The sequence below is a fragment of the Bacillus rossius genome, chromosome 15 (assembly GCF_032445375.1).
Source record: "Bacillus rossius redtenbacheri isolate Brsri chromosome 15, Brsri_v3, whole genome shotgun sequence".
In the NCBI taxonomy this organism is placed as follows: domain Eukaryota; kingdom Metazoa; phylum Arthropoda; class Insecta; order Phasmatodea; family Bacillidae; genus Bacillus; species Bacillus rossius.
This window is the reverse complement of record NC_086342.1, coordinates 27,969,533-27,986,037: the sequence shown is the minus strand read 5'-3', so window position 1 is coordinate 27,986,037 and position 16,505 is coordinate 27,969,533. Positions and strand designations below refer to the sequence as shown.

Here is a 16,505-nt window from a genome sequence, read left to right as displayed (position 1 = left end):
ATATTGCATTACAACAAAAGATAGCGTACAAATCGGGTAAACTTTCGGCACCGGAATAGTTAAATAAAAAACACATGCCGATCCTAAATACCGAAATATGATGTAAATATTGGTAAATTACGTATTTTGTGATGTCATTTCTGTAATAATATTTACATGAAGCGCTCAGTTTATCAGTGAAAACCGCCTACCACAAACAAATTTTAAGTTCTTACTTCCAAGAACCGTTAATGAAAGTAGCATTTTTCGTGGCTAGTCAGGAAAAATGTATATCAGGTGAGACATAATATACCTAGTTTCCTTGAAACGTGTTTATGTCTACTCGAAGCGTTGAAACCGTAAACATTTCAAGCGTTGGAGTAGGACGAGGGACGGGGGAAGGTGGGTGGAAGAGAGGGAGGGAGGGAGGGAGGAAGGAAGGAAGGCAGGCAGGGAGGTAATGAGGTAATCTCAACCCATTCTTAACCAAGTGCAACGTTGCCAAATTAGCGCAGTAGCTGTGTGTGGGATAGCTCACTTGAATTTTTCCAACGTTGCCTGAAACTGGTATCAATATACACGCCAACAAAATAAGAGATATATTGTATGTGAGCTTGGAAAGTAAGAGAAATTAGAAAGGGAAAAAAGATTAACTATTACTAAAATACTATGTACTCGCAATGATAATTAACTTTTTTTCCCTTGTTTTAATACATCTATAATGATGAGGTGGAAAGAACATGACATACGACGTGTGAAAACATGATAGCGATAAATAAATAATATGTTTGTTCGTATTTATTTATTCATAAAGAAACACAAATCTACGCATTAAAATCAAAAATGTTTTTTTTCAAACACTTTTGTATTTATTTACTTACCCAGGTACCGAAATGTATGACTCTGAGTTAAGCTCAACAAATATAAAATAAACTACCTTGAAAACCCCAACTTGTAAAAGTGTTAATTCACAACTCAAATAGTTAGGGTTTCTATTTTCGCGACAGAATGGTCAGTTCTTAAAACCAGCATTTATTTATAGTCACAGAAAATGGCATCGAATAAAGAAAATCTGAAAGTAGAACTGGAATAGGATATTTTTCATAGTACAGGTAACTAGAGATGATATTTTATTATATTTTTGATATATGTTTACAGAAATGACTTAACAGCTGTCTGTAAAAGTGCATAAAATTTAATTGCGATACCCACCTTTTGTAATTATCGTTTTTTAAACAGCATGTTAAAGACTTAAGTAGATAATATAATGTACCAATGTAAGAACGCAATGAGAAATAGGTCACACAAAATTTATACCTACGCGTGAGATAAAAATGTATAAGGCCGTAGTTTCATTTTTGACTGAAGTCAATCGATAGTTAACTTAACAAAACTAGTTTTCCGTCTGCTTTAAAATAAATGTGTTGTTTTCTTATTATAAGCTTATCTCATTCCTATTTTTTATGACCTGAAGATTGAAAAACATTTGTTTAGATAAAAGTCAACTTGTTACTGGTTGTAAGGTTCACACGCTGTGAAAAATTCTGTTTGACGTTTTGACCAAGTCATGATTAAAAATAATCTACTAATAATCGTATCCAAAAATTTTCCAGTAACAATAACATAATAAGTCTAAATAATAAATAAATTCTGATCAGATAGTTTACTTAGATTTGAAACTAGGACTAAATTATCATATAATAATAAAAATATTTTAGTTACAGCTGCGGAATAACACTACCATTGTAAAATGAAAAAAAAATATGCTAAGCAATGGAGCCTTTTAATAGAATACATGTTTCATAATTTTGTTAAGTATATTCTTAAACTTCAAATACTACGAAAGGTCTATTGCATGACTAATCATTTAGCTTTTTCCAACCGTGTGTACACATAACACTACATACATAACACACATACGCACACTTCGTCCACAGTAACATGAATGGTATTGGAATTATTTCAATTTATTGTAACAGATTTTGGAAGTAATTTATAACACCAATAATATTATGTTCATTTTAGTTCAACCATTTTAAACTGCACAGTATGGATAGTTTACAATTTTCATTTGTTTATTTATTTTATATTGTTACGTAAAATAAATCATAAATAATATTAATTTTATTTACAAATTTAACTAAATATCTACATATAACGCGTGTGCTACGTAGTTTTGGTGACGGTTACTTATGAAGTTCATAAAAATCAGAGTCGCTAAAATTTTTAAATAGTTAAAAGTTCTTAAAATGTAACTTATATTATATTTTTTATTTCAAAGACTTTTTAGATGACTTGCAAACTTTCACATATATTACACAAAGATAAGAGCGTTTTCACGTGACACTGTAACAGCCTGGAGGGGAACCAAACGTGGAAAGGAAAATGTGATTTGTCACCTGCTGTCAGACATGGCGTGAGTAAATTTGCGAATTATGGTTAGCTGGTAAAATGTGCTCTATACAAAACACTGACTGGCGAATGCGATTAAAATTGAGTACATGCACAAAAACCTATGCGAATGACTTGCGCGTTTCACACTCTTAGTGTTTAATGTCGTGAAATTTATGTGAAAAAATTGAAAAAGAAAGTTTGATTTTTGTGCTTCAAAGATTACACACAATCCCTTACAAATTAATAGCTATAATTCATCCCAACCTATTTAAACAGAGGCATAATACAAAACCTCACTCTATTGACGAGGAATCCAACCCATGCCCAGGACGGATCTAGGGCTTTCCTTCAACGGGGTCAAAAATGTGTTTGCGCTTCCCACTCACAATGTATTACAGACCAACAGCAAAATTATTAATTTGCGTCCGTGTACATTATAGTCCTAGTATAAAATTAAAGTTAACATTCGTCTAACCCGTGTACTTGAATTTCATTTCACAGGTTTAAGTATAAAAAAATTTGGTTTGATGAAGCACGGACTGGATAAAAATTAGTAATTTTCCTAACTAACAAATGTGGTGAATGTAGCCGACGCTCGGTGGGTTTACTTGGGGCTCTCTCGTGTTTTATCACCCCTTGAGGAAAATATATTTTAAACAAATAATAACAATTTTGTCACTATTTATTACATACAGCAAGCACTACGCGGCTTTCACAAGGGACTTCCAGAAAAAAAAAAATCTGTCGCTCTCATCCCCACCCTGCTTTTCCTCCCGCGGATCAAAACAACTGCATTCCATGGTGAACACACCACAGATTGCACAAGTCACTGGTGATGTTCTGGCTTGCGATGCTCGAGCCGATCCCCCAAGAGAGACTTCACTCCTCACAGCACCGAGTCGGCACACAAGTCACACAAGTGATTCAAAGCCCACTATCGCCAGGCTCAGGCTTACATGCTATATTAATTCTTTACCCCCCCCCCCCCCCGTAACATTTTTCATTTTCTCTCAATAAGTATTGGTCAATAGGTAGTACTGCTAATTGAATATTATATTTCTTTTGCGTGTGTTGTTCTGTCACAGATATGTCCAACTGATATTTATAAAGTGTAATATAACGGGCGTAAAATGTTGCGTAAATGTTAATTATTAGCAGTTTCGCAACTGTCTACGCTCATTTTGTTGTAGCAGAACTACAAATGCAAAAGAGTTCTAAAGATAAAATCTACAGAAATAGCCCTTATAGTAGAGAAATGTCGTAAAAATGAAGTCATCAACATATGCAGGCCGTGCTCGGCTTGGCTTCAAGGTCACAGGTTGTGGAGTTAAGACGGGTCCTGTTGTTTTTATGAAATATAAGTTTATTGTGTTGGTTGGGGGAGGGGAGTGGAGAGGTTTGCAAGCTGTCACCAGCTTCCTACCCAGTAGCAAGATAGGCACACATAGTCTAGCCGTGGTTTTACAACGCTCCTGACTGTGCGACCGGCCGAACCAACAGCAATTAGATACGGCACGCGGCAGAAGCACCACGAACTCTTCGGCTGTGCACTTGATTTGCGCTGTAGGACGCAGCAAGCCTTGATCTTTACATTTAATGACCAATCCCCAGGTGCTTAGTCGGAGGAATTAGATTAGTTTTTCTGAGAGTCCGCCGGGATTCTACTCTAAATTAAAAATGACAAAAATCTCTACAGAAATTTGTAACATAAATTAACCTGCCATCTGTAATAAGAGACCAGCATTTAGTTATGAAGATACCTTTATGAATACGTCCTGTTGACAGCGACGAGTTTTGTTATGACTGCAGAATTTTTGAAATTAAACTTTATGCAGACAATAAACGCATTTATCCTTAATACTTGTCCAATAATTTGCAATAAACGATTTGTTCATCTCCAACTTAAAGGCGTATATAATACTTGGAAAGCACTAATAACCATCAGTTGTATATTTTTGGGTTATATTTTCGTGATAAACCTTCAGCCGAAGTTTGTTGTTTGAATTCTTACTCATACTGGATAGCATCAGTTCTTCTTCATTGCACTAACGGCACAGATATCCATGAACTTAAATCCTCTCTCTATTAATAGACGTAATTTTGTCAATGAAGCAAAATTTCCTTGAATACACCAGCAATAGTCTCTAAAAATAAAACACTTACATAGGTTGGTTACTAAATGAGATTTTCTCCATGGTATCTCGGCTTCCTACAGATAAAGAAGAATATTATAACAAAGTCATAAATTACAAATAAATAATAAAAATAATTAATATGGCTTAGGAAAATATTACCTATTATAGATAATATCAACACATGTAATAAATATTTTCTTTCGTTTCACAATCAGAATCCTTGATTTATCTTCTCTTTGAAAATTTTATTTTTTACTTCCAAAATTTTCCTTGGCCCTGTATATGATTTTACTTATCTTTGTAAATGATCAAATCTATAGGGAACAGTCGGTTAAATTACTCGTTTCCTTCGTTTATGCGAAGTGGAAATGAGCAGAAATACCGGCCTTCCTAATTAAAATCACTGTGGTTAAGTAACAAAATGTACATTGTGTGTACCTATTTTAGTTAGAATCTGCTTTTTTAACAGTTTAACTATAAAAATGCGAGTAATTAAAAGCACGTTTTTAAATATTACTCTTAAAGTAAATAATTTTATGATAAGCGGGGGTGAATATGTCAACAGCACTTAACAGATCAATATAGTTGCTAAGTTATTTAAATGCACTGTATTTATTTCAGTAACATACTTATTTTTAGTACACGTTTTAGTCCAATTACTTATAGCGTGAGTGTAATAAATACTATTCATTATTACATCATTTTTTAGGGGCTAGTGTTAGAAACCAAAAGGTTATGCAAGTTTTGTTTCCAACAGTTAACCGTATTAACACGTCCGTATACCACAACATTCTCTAGTGAGAAGTTAAAAACATAAATTTCAACAACAAATATGTTTATTGGTTTAAATTTTTTAATGGCTTTTAAGTAGATAAGTTTATTACATTCTTTACGATTGGTATATTTCGTGTCCATTTGCAGGCTATAAACAAGAGCGATTATAATAACAAATAAGTAATTTATAGACAATATTCCATTATGATTTTATAAATTATAATTTTTTTCTAAACAACTATTATTTATAAATTAATTTAAAGAGAGGTAAATAATAATTTTAAATACATTCCTAAGAACTACAGCAGAAAATTTAAATGTGTAAGTGAAACACATTTCTCAAACATGCATGTTATTCGAAAAGTCTTAGTTTTGCACCACGCGCGCAACGCGTGAGAAGAAGACGTGAGAGGATGACCTTGCGAAAGGGTTGGTAACCTTCCAGGAAGGAATTAGCAACGCAGCCGGCCTACGCCTCCTCTCCTGCTGAGACTGCGCCCAGACGCGTGCTGGAGCCTCGGGCCCTCTATGTCTCCATTAGAAATGTGCTTGCTGTGTTTATTCTGTGTTTTGACTGTTAAGTTGATTAAATGACTAGTCTGGAACCTATACTATTTTGAAATTCTTCATTTTTAAATATAAAATAAATATTTACGCCATTCCTCTACAAAGCTCTTGAAACTCTCAGTTTTTTTTAATCACAATGGTGATAACGGTGCGAAGATTTATTTTGCATATGGATACCTGTCCGGCAGCCGGTCTGGATTCGAATGATTCAACCATGCGACTTCGAAATCTTCTTAAGAGGATAGGAAAAGTAGCAACGTGCATTACTGACGAAAATATAAATACAAAAATAGAATTTGAGCGACCTCAAAGAATACAACGGGGTTTGTTATGTCGTCTAAAGATTTTCATTATGGTGACCTGAAGTACAGAGAATGTAAAAAAAGACAATATTTAGTTTTAAAATTTTTAACTTTCTTCATAAAAAATGGGCTTTAAAATAAAATTACATGGAAAGAAAAAATTGATTGTAAAGTTATAAAAATCAGTTAAGTTAAACCTCTACAATAACCAAATAAAAGAAAGAAATTCATAACTATTTTCGTTTTCAATTTTTAAATTAATGTGAAAATAATTTAAAATTATTATTTTGTTAAAATGTTTAGTAATTATATTGCTTTTTCTTTTATGATTCCAATAATTTTACAGTTATGTTTATTTCATAGATTGTATTTTTTTCTAGGGTTTCACAAGCCATTATTTTATTTTAAAAAAATTCGACTAAAAATAACAATACACTCCATTATTTCAGGAAATCCAGGTCTCCATAATGAAAAGATCTAGTAGGCCAGATTATATATATAGATAGATAGGTAGATAGATACGATAGATAGATAGATAGATAGATAGATAGATAGATAGATAGATAGATATATAGATAGTTTCTCAAAGATGTTTTTGTTCAGTTCGCCATATCTTCCTTACAACTTCAAAATTAATGATTTAATAATGTAAATAGACAATTTACAAAAATTAATGTTTTGAATTAAATTATTATAAAAACATGTTTATAAAAGCCTTATTTTGGTCACAAGTCTACGCCATTTTTGAGATTGCCGTAGCTATATAAATAATCTTACATGCATGACAGCTGTTGAAGCAAATTAACCGAAGTAAGTTCCACATACTTTTATAACTTAATTTGTAACATAACTTATTTAATTTTTTCATTACTTATTTATATAGAGTTTGCAATGTTACTTTATATTTATCTAAACCCCAATAACACTGATATTCTGTCTGCTGTTAGGCTATATATTATTTCTCATAGGTGTTTCTTTGCCGTTACGCTAAATCTCCCATTGTACTTCATCAAAATGTATGATTTGCATTTACACAGCAACTTTGCTCATAGATTCCGCATTATACTCAAAATTTATTATACAACTTTGTATTTCCAAATGATGAGGAATGTATTTCCAAATGATGAGGAAATAATTTCCAAGAAAAGTAGGCATAACAATGACCATTAATAAAACACAAGGTCAGACGCTTTAAAGGGCAGGTTTATATTTCCCAGAACCTCTTTACCACATGGTTTTTTCACGAGTTCGTATATTCAAAGGTAGGCCTATTTATGTTTGTATCAGGCACATACAGCCAAAAAGTAAACGATTATCACATTATAACTTCTAACATTGTTATTGAAGAAGATTTTAACTGTAAGAAGTGTAAAAATAAATATTCGATACGGCCAAAATCTGTTGGTACTATATTTTCAATACTTTGCATTAATAAATACTTGCATTTACATACTACCCCATTATTATATTACCATTCGATGTCTGATCAAGATAAAATGTTATATTCGCACGGGTAAGTTATTTGTTTTTATATTCTCGTCATTCATCCTTACAGCTCCCGCACACTAGGCGACTAACCACACAAATGACATGGTCTGCATCCACCTTCAAGTCGTAGCGACACGCCTGAGCCTGGCCGCCGCGGACAAGTGTGTGCTCTCTCAGTAGTTGCCACGCACTCTCAGGTCACGGCGAACTGGCCACGGCAACTTGGCCGTCTAGTGCGGGAGCTGTTAAACATTATATTTTAGGATTGGCATCCATGTTTTCTGGACCCGGCCACAGGCTGAAAGCAGTGATGTTGTTATCCATGCGGTGTCATTATTGACAGTTGAAATAACCATAAAGCCATTAATTATTATCTCCTTTAAAGAGTTACTTTATGTGATTAAATACTACATATCTCAAAATAAATAAGCTACTTTAATACACGTGCTGTTCTGTTAAAACCAAAGTTAATACAATTGTTGATATCAATCACTTCACCACTTGATGCCGGGAACATAAAATGGGAACGTTTTAAAAACTGATCTCATCTAACTTACGTCAAGTACGTCACAAACCATCTCCCGAATGGTCTTTTGCTATAAAATACGTAAAGAGGCCGGCAAAAATGTGTTTAGTTCAAGTCGTACAAACGTTCATGGAAGTTACTTAGTTATATATTTGAGTTCATATTATGATACGCAAACACAAGTATCTATAGGTGTAATTTTGCAGAACTACACAGCGTTGTCTATGTCATTAACATTAAACTAGGTCAAAGTTATTCTGTTTATTTTACCAAGGCGTGAAAGTGAGAATTTCTCAAGAATATCTGAATAACTGTTTATTTATCCTTACATATACATTTATTATCTCAAAGGCGGCCATATTGTGTTTTCGCTACGTATGGCCACATGTGACACAACGCTAAGGCGGAAGAATACTTTGTGATCCTTACGGTGTTCCCGAGCCGTGATAAAACAGTCTGCGTTTGAACTTCACTGTGAGAAACGATAGCAACAATATTCACTGAAATATCATTTGCAAGTTTCATAAAAATTATAATTTGTCATCATTATAAAACTATTGCAAGTAGTGTTGTACGTTTTCTCGTAAAAATACATATTTATAATCAAATTCCCATGAACGCAATGAAACACGCAGTAAAATATTTTCGGGGCGGTAAATTAATCTTAAGAAATATGTTGTTCAATAATAAATTTTTTCCCAAAAAATATATTTGTTTAATGAAACAACGTAGGTTACGTAAATTATTTTTATTTATTATCTAGGGATGAGCAGTATGATGGAGGAGGGGGGGAGGAAGCAAATTGCCAGAAGTATTAAAAAACATTGGTTAAGTCAAAGCGTTCAGAAGCATAAAAAAAGACTTTATTTGATGCCCCTGACTTTTTACTTACTGACATCGCCGATAAAGTAAACGTGTATAGACGGTTGCAGTGAATGTCCGAAAATATTCGTGTATGGACTGCACTACACGAATCTGAAATAACAACTAAGAAGGCAAAATTCGTTTGTAAAACAGCGTTTTATACATTCCAGGAAAACGCAAATTTCAGCTCTTGTATTCAAATGGTTGCAACTTTTATGTTTAACCGCATCCAGTAGGCAAAATTGAACAAGCTTAAAACGTCCACACACCATTTGGGTGTATATATAGGTACATATATATATATATATATATACATATGTATAACATATAAAATCACTGTTCGTACAACGTACAAGTCCTCGTTTACCACCAGAAAATGCAAGGCCCTCTGATAGCAGTGTAAATACCAACGTGTGTGTGAAGCTATAGGTCCGCACTTCATATGGGTATATTTATATAATATTAACACACTGTGCCTCCAAGTCCTCGTTTAACACTAGAATATGCAAGGTCCTCCGATTGCAGTGTAAATGCCAACGTGTGTTTGAAGCCATAGGTCCGCACTTCATATGGGTATATTTATATCACATTAACACACTGTGCCTACAAGTCCTCGTTTAACACCAGAATATGCAAGGTCTTCTGATTGCAGTTTAAATACCAACGTGTGTTTGAAGCCATAGGTCCTCTTTTCATATGGGTACGTTTATATCATCTAACACACTATACTTACAAGTCCTTCGTTTAACACCAGAAAATGCAAGGTCTTCTGATTACGGTGTAAATGCCTTTGTGTGTTTGAAGTTATAGGTCCGCATTTCACATGGGTATATATATATATATATATATATATATATATATATATATATATATATATATATATATATATATATATATGGTTTGGCACCGACTTTAAACCGATTAGTAGGTAGCACCTACCAATTATAATATTTTATTAAAATTATAGGTAATAATTATGTTTGGACAAGAACTGTCACATCGAAATTTATTGTATTGTTTATACAATTTTATTGTTTATACAATTTTATTGTTTATACAATTACAATGTAAAAATTCGTATCCAAACATATTACCTATAATTTTAATAAAATATTATAATTGTAATTATTTATTTTTCGATTTCTAGTACCTATAGTATTTTGTTGTGTTTTTTTAGGTCCGTTTGGTTTTTTAAAAATATTATTTTTATGTTTTAATCTTCATGTTCGAAGGCTTAGGGTAATTATGACTTCCAAATAAAATTAAAAATACATATTTCTAATAATACATATTCCTACTAAGAAGTTTATGAATTGAATGTAAGATAAAGGCTGTAAAGTAACGCGTAATAAAGAATTAATTGTTCATGTAGCACAGCTTACATGTATACGCCTGAAATGGCACCCAGTTAAGGTCCTCGGATCATGCGTCTGTGGCTTCGTAATGTGTGAAATGAGAGACGTCCACCACGTCCTCGCAACCAGCGTTAGACACTACGGAGATGTGTATTAGATGTGTGTAAACTCGAGCGAAATGTCCTCGTTTGGAGCGTTGAGAAACATGGGATACACACAGTGTGTAAAGGAGTGTAAGTGACAACGATACTAGCGCGACGTGGTGGTAACACACACGCACTACATACTTGATTCTCTACGGTCTATCCGAGGACCTCAAAAAAAAATTTAAAAATCATGTTTTCACACACTAGGTTGACAGAACAGCGTGAATCCGAGGTCTTTTAATCCGAGGACCTGGGGGAGGTCCTCGGATTGCCAAAGGTCCTCGGATCCACGCTGAAATATATTGCGCAAGTCCTCGGATGATACCCTAAGTCCACACACACACACACACACACACACACACACACACACATATTTTTGATAACGTGTCTTAAGAAATATAACTTCAGTAATTGTGTTGAGTGAGTTACGGGAAGACTCTCGCGGGCTGGCCTGCCTCTGAGAGAGAAAGAAAGAAAGAATAATCGTGGACCCCTGAAGCCTAGAACCTCCGGGGTTTTTTAATTTCTGAAGATTTTGAAGTGTATTTATTATTTATTTAAAATGAAATGAGAAAAAAAACAAAGTTGTTTATTGATTTATTAATTTTTTTTTAAATTTACTTTTACCATCTGCCGTAGGTTAGTGAGTTATTGAATTGTTCGCGTATAATTTGAATTTTGGATTCGGATCCGGACTTTGTTAATCTCTGGAGGTCCGGCTGGAGAAGGTGCCTGAAGGGTTTTTCGGTTTTAGTTGTGAACAAATTACCGCACATATACACACCGAGTTCGCAGGCGTTCCCCCAGGAGCGCTGCGCGCGCGCCGCGCCAAGGAGAAAGAGTGCGCGCTGCTTGGTGCGCATAGAACAAGAACAACTCTGGTTTTCCACTCTGATTAGCGATAAATTAGTGACTTTACCAACTTTTTAAGACAGAGGGAACCTCGGGGTTGTGCACTTGCTGCAGCGGCCGTGGAACGCGTGGAGGAGGGGGAGGGGGAGCCAGAGCCAGAGCCGGAGGAGTTCCTGCCGTCCGTCAGCAAGAAGCAGGGAGACCCGCACGGCCGCCGCGCTCTGCCGATGGACGCAGAGTCGCTGCTGCTGGGCCCGCTGCGAGCCGAGCAACAGGTACCGTGCTTTTCTCTGCTCTACACTACTCTGAACTACACTGTTTTTCAATGTCCTACACTCAACTTCTCTGCCCTTCTTTGCTCTATACTGCATCACATTTCACCACTCTGCACTACACTACCACACTCTGTCACTACACTGGTATACCCTGCACTACACTGCACTACACTGAGCTACACTGCACTACACTACACTGGCCTACTCTGAACTACACTGCATTGCAATGTTCTACACTCAACTTCTCGTCACTACTTTGCTCTCTACTGCAACACACTTCGCCATTCTGCAATACACTACCACACTCTGCACTACAATGTTATACTCCTGCACTACGCTGCACTACTCTGCACTACACTGGCCTACTCTGAACTACACTGTTTTTCAATGTTCTACACTCAACTTCTCTGTCCTTCTTTGCTCTATACTGCAACACATTTCACCACTCTGCACTACACTGGTATACCCTGCACTACACTGCACTACTCTGAACTACACTACACAACACTGCGATGCAATGTGCCACACTCAACTTCTCTGTACTTATTTGTGCTACTGCTCTACAATTTTCTGTACTTCTTTGTTCTACACTGTGCTACATTGCACTTCTCTGCACTACAATACATTTCAAAGTGTTACACTCAACTTCTCTCTGCACTTCTTTGCTCTATACTGCAACACACTGCACTACACTGCATGACATTCCACTGCACTGTGCTACACTGGACCTCACTGCACTGAACTACACTGCACTACACTGCACTACACTGAACTGAAGTACTCTAAAAGTTCGAGGAATAGCCAGATTTTCCCACGGTAAAAGTCTCATTCTAAATCATAATATAGTATCACTATTTCTGTGATATTTTTTTGTTAGTTATGAAGTTTTTTTTTATGAAAACCTTTGACATAATGACAGTGGCAGAAGGATAAGTAAACAAATAGTACTACTTTTGAGATCTGTTGAATTCGAAACAAGTTATGTGACACGTACCAAATTCATGTTTCCACCCTCTTATTTTAGCTGATTTCCTTGATTTTTACCTGTTTTCAATTCCACCTACGTATTTCCCCGTCTCGTTGTTGTATTTGGCAAGACAACAGTAATAATACTATACAATTTTTTTTAGCAAAACTGAATTGAACAAACACATAATGCAAAATATACTTGAAAAGTCTTTTCTGCACAATATGCAGTTTTCACTGTTATCATTTCCATCAAAACGTCGTAAACAATACTGCCTGTCTGAAAAAAGGATACAAACGAGTTACTTTTGATCAAGCTTTCAAAAGATACTTTATCAATGTCCGTGGCGTAATTCTGTTATCATGCATTTCAATGTAACATTTTCATTGCTCTTTGCTAACCCGTTCCTCCTAGCATTGCTGCAGAGTCCGTGGCGCAAATATATTAATTTTGACTGCATCTTGGTGTTGGGTAAGCCATTTTCCTTCACATCATTCTTGAAACACTCCCATTCGTTTCCTACTTTTCCTATCATCGTCATATCCTTAACAGAATAACACAGATTGGAAGGAGTTTAATAGCAAACATGTATAAAAGTTATAGTTAAAATAATCTCTCGTTAAAGTAATAAACATATTTGAATTAATGAGTGCAAATAAAAGTAAATTTATCAATTAAATTGTAGATTTCATTTCACTCCTTCTTTGAATCCATACAAAATAGTGATAATTCAATAAAAATGATTCAATTTTATTCATAAAAGTATGCAATCATTTCGTCAAAGTTTTGTTATGACGTCACGTTAAACTATCGTCCGTAAACCGACTTTACAGACAACCAATTTTTTTATTGTGCATTTACTCAGTGACTTGACTCTGTAACGCTGTATGAATTCTGTTTATATGCATTTACAGAAAAACACTTGCATTGCTCTTTGCTAACCTGTTTCTCCTAGCATTGCTTCCGAGTCCGTGGCGCAAAGATAATATTTGGAAATATGTTTATAATTTTAACATTGTTGGAAGATTGCTACATTTCTGGGAGAGACTTCTTGGCTTGCTTGTGGGCATATCGTCATATGTTGATGAGGCTGGCAGTAACAGCATTTTTTCGGTGGTACAGGAGCGAGCCATGGCTTAATTTGCTACGTTTTGGCCGCTGACCAATCTCGGTGTTAAATGTAGGATATTTGTTGCGTCAAAAGACGTATAATTAAGCCAATAAGAGAATTTTAACACACAATCGCTACATTTTGGTGTTAGGTTAGCCTTTTTTTATGCAAATTATCGGTAAGTTAAAACTTCGCAAAGTAAGTTAATATTAAAAGTTATCACTGAAAATCAATTTAAATAACCAACTATATCTATTAGGCATGAAATAAAAGACCGATTTTCATTGCTACATTATACAAAATAATAAAATTTAAAATTAACTACGTAAGGAAAAAAAATTCATTTTAATCAAATATAATTTTGTTCACTGATATAAAGCAGAATATTAAAATAAATAGAAGTTTTCAATAAATATTTGGTTGTTATTAAATTAAAGTGTTTGTTGTGTTCACTATTTTTTTAAAACGGGCGCCCCTTATTGAGACATTGAACTCTTGCACTCTATATTATTATTACCATTATTATATATCGATTGTTTGACCCTTATGTTATGCCCTGTGGCAACACTATTCACTATGCAATTGTTTTGTTATTTTGTTTTTTCGTTTTCGTTTCTTTCTTCCTTACTGGTAGAATAACTATCAATGGCGTAAGGTGACGAAATGTTGACTACTGAACGAATAAAGTGATACAAAGCGATAACCCAGTCCATTCTTTAAAATCTCAACAGGTTATGGGCCCAGGATCGCAGGACTGTTTTTATCGACTTTATCTTTTCGTTGCACGTGTGTTAAACCGTTTCAAGTTCTTGATCCATTAGTCGGTCGAAGTTTTTCGAAATGGATCTGAAGGTAAACATTGGCAATCTCGAAGGAAAGAACAACTGGGCTACATGGAAGTACAAGGTACTTATCCTACTCAGAAGTATTCCCGGGGGTGAGGACGTTGTCATAGGCAAGTTGACCAAGCCTGTCCCACCCGATCCAACGGCTTCTGCTCAACAGGTAACAGCTCATGATACCAAATTAGACTTCTACCAAAATGCGGACACGAAAGCTTTATTGATTCTGACAAGTAACATGACAGAAGAAACTTTAACACAAGTAATGAGGTACAACACTTCAAAGGAAGTCTGGCAAGAGTTACATAGATTATATGAAGGTGTCACTGAAGATAAAGCTTTCTGTCTATGTATGCAATTTTTCACGTACAAGTCAGATTCCAATGACGACATGGCTAGTCACCTGTCAAAGATTAAAAATATTTGGAATAACCTCAACATACAGTTGTCTGAAAGCATGGAAATTAAAACTCTGCCAGATATGTTACTCGTTTGTAAGGTTCTGGAGACTCTGCCCCCTGAGTATTTCTCTTTCAAATCCAGCTGGCTTCTAATGCCTAAAAGTGAAAGGACGGTTGAGAATTTAACCAGTCAGCTCTGTACCCACGAAAGAGAATTAGCAATCAAAGGCTCTCAGGCCAAATGTTTAGACTCACAAGAGGCACTTGTTGCATTCAAACATAATTTCAAGTCCAAAGTAACCTGTTACTACTGCCATAAAGAAGGTCACGTTATTAAGAATTGCATACAATGGAAAAGGGATGGTAGGCCACCTAAAAATAAATCTCAAGACCTTTCTGACAGCAACATGGTGTTATATGCTACCAACAATGATGTATTTTCCGCCAACTGTGATAATGAAAATTGGTTTGTAGATAATGGCGCCACAAACCATGTTTGCAACAACAAGTCTCTTTTTATGTCTGTTAAAGAATTCAGTTCTCCCCATAAGGTGACAACAGCAAATGGCATTAGTGTGCCAGCCATCGGTACAGGCGATATTGTTGTGCACACCTACATTGACGGTACACAGAGAGAATTAACATTTTCTAATGTTTGGTACGTGCCAGAAATGAGCAAAAACCTATTTTCTGTCTTGTCTGCTCAGGACAAAAACCCTGGCAGCAAGTTCGTTTCTACAGCCGAGAAATGCTGTTTCCAAGTCAATAACAAGAACATCTTGACCGGCTCCCGAATGCGGAATGGTGGACTGTATCAACTGCATCTATCCAGTGCTAATCATGTAAACTCTGTATCCAGCGACGAAGATCTTCTGCAGCTCTATCATGAACGCTTAGCACATCAAAATAAGAAGCATGTAAAGGCATTCATCGAACGAGAACTAGGCATAACTGTCAAGATAGATTCTGAAGTTTGCGAAGGCTGTGTTTATGGCAAAGCACACAGACTCAAGTTTGGCAGAAGGAAACGAGCCACAGCACCCGGTGAAATCATCCACGCCGATGTATGCGGCCCATTCGAACCATCATGTTCAGGTTCCCGTTATTATGTATTATTCAAAGACGATTTCACGAGATTTCGATTCATATATTTCATAAAGGAAAAATCTGAGGTCTATGAAAAATTCCTCCTAGTGCTGAAAGAATGTGAACGTGCTGGTCACAAGGCACAGTCATTTCTGAGTGATAACGGCGGAGAATTTGACAACTCCAAAATGAAGAGATTATTAGATGACCAAGGTATCCAACAGATTCTCACGATGCCCTACTGCAGCGAGATGAACGGATACATAGAAAGAGACAACCGAGTGGTCGTGGAAGCTGCTAGAGCTATGTTACACGCTCATGACAACCTACCTCAAGCATTGTGGGCTGAATTGACCAATACAGCTGTCTACATTCTAAATAGAACTGGTCCAACCACAATAGAAGACAAGACTCCATTTGAACTTTGGTTTGGGAAGAAAG

General features: G+C 35.5%; 1 protein-coding gene across 1 annotated transcript in view; it reads left to right on the top strand.

Moving 5' to 3' along the window:
- LOC134539704 (receptor-type tyrosine-protein phosphatase N2) overlaps positions 1–16,505 on the top strand; it is a 251,035-nt gene that overhangs the window by 151,783 nt on the left and 82,747 nt on the right. Inside the window, exon 7 of the mRNA XM_063381924.1 lies at positions 11,497–11,657. Coding sequence (XP_063237994.1) covers positions 11,497–11,657 — 161 coding nt within the window. The remainder of the gene's footprint in view (positions 1–11,496; positions 11,658–16,505) is intronic.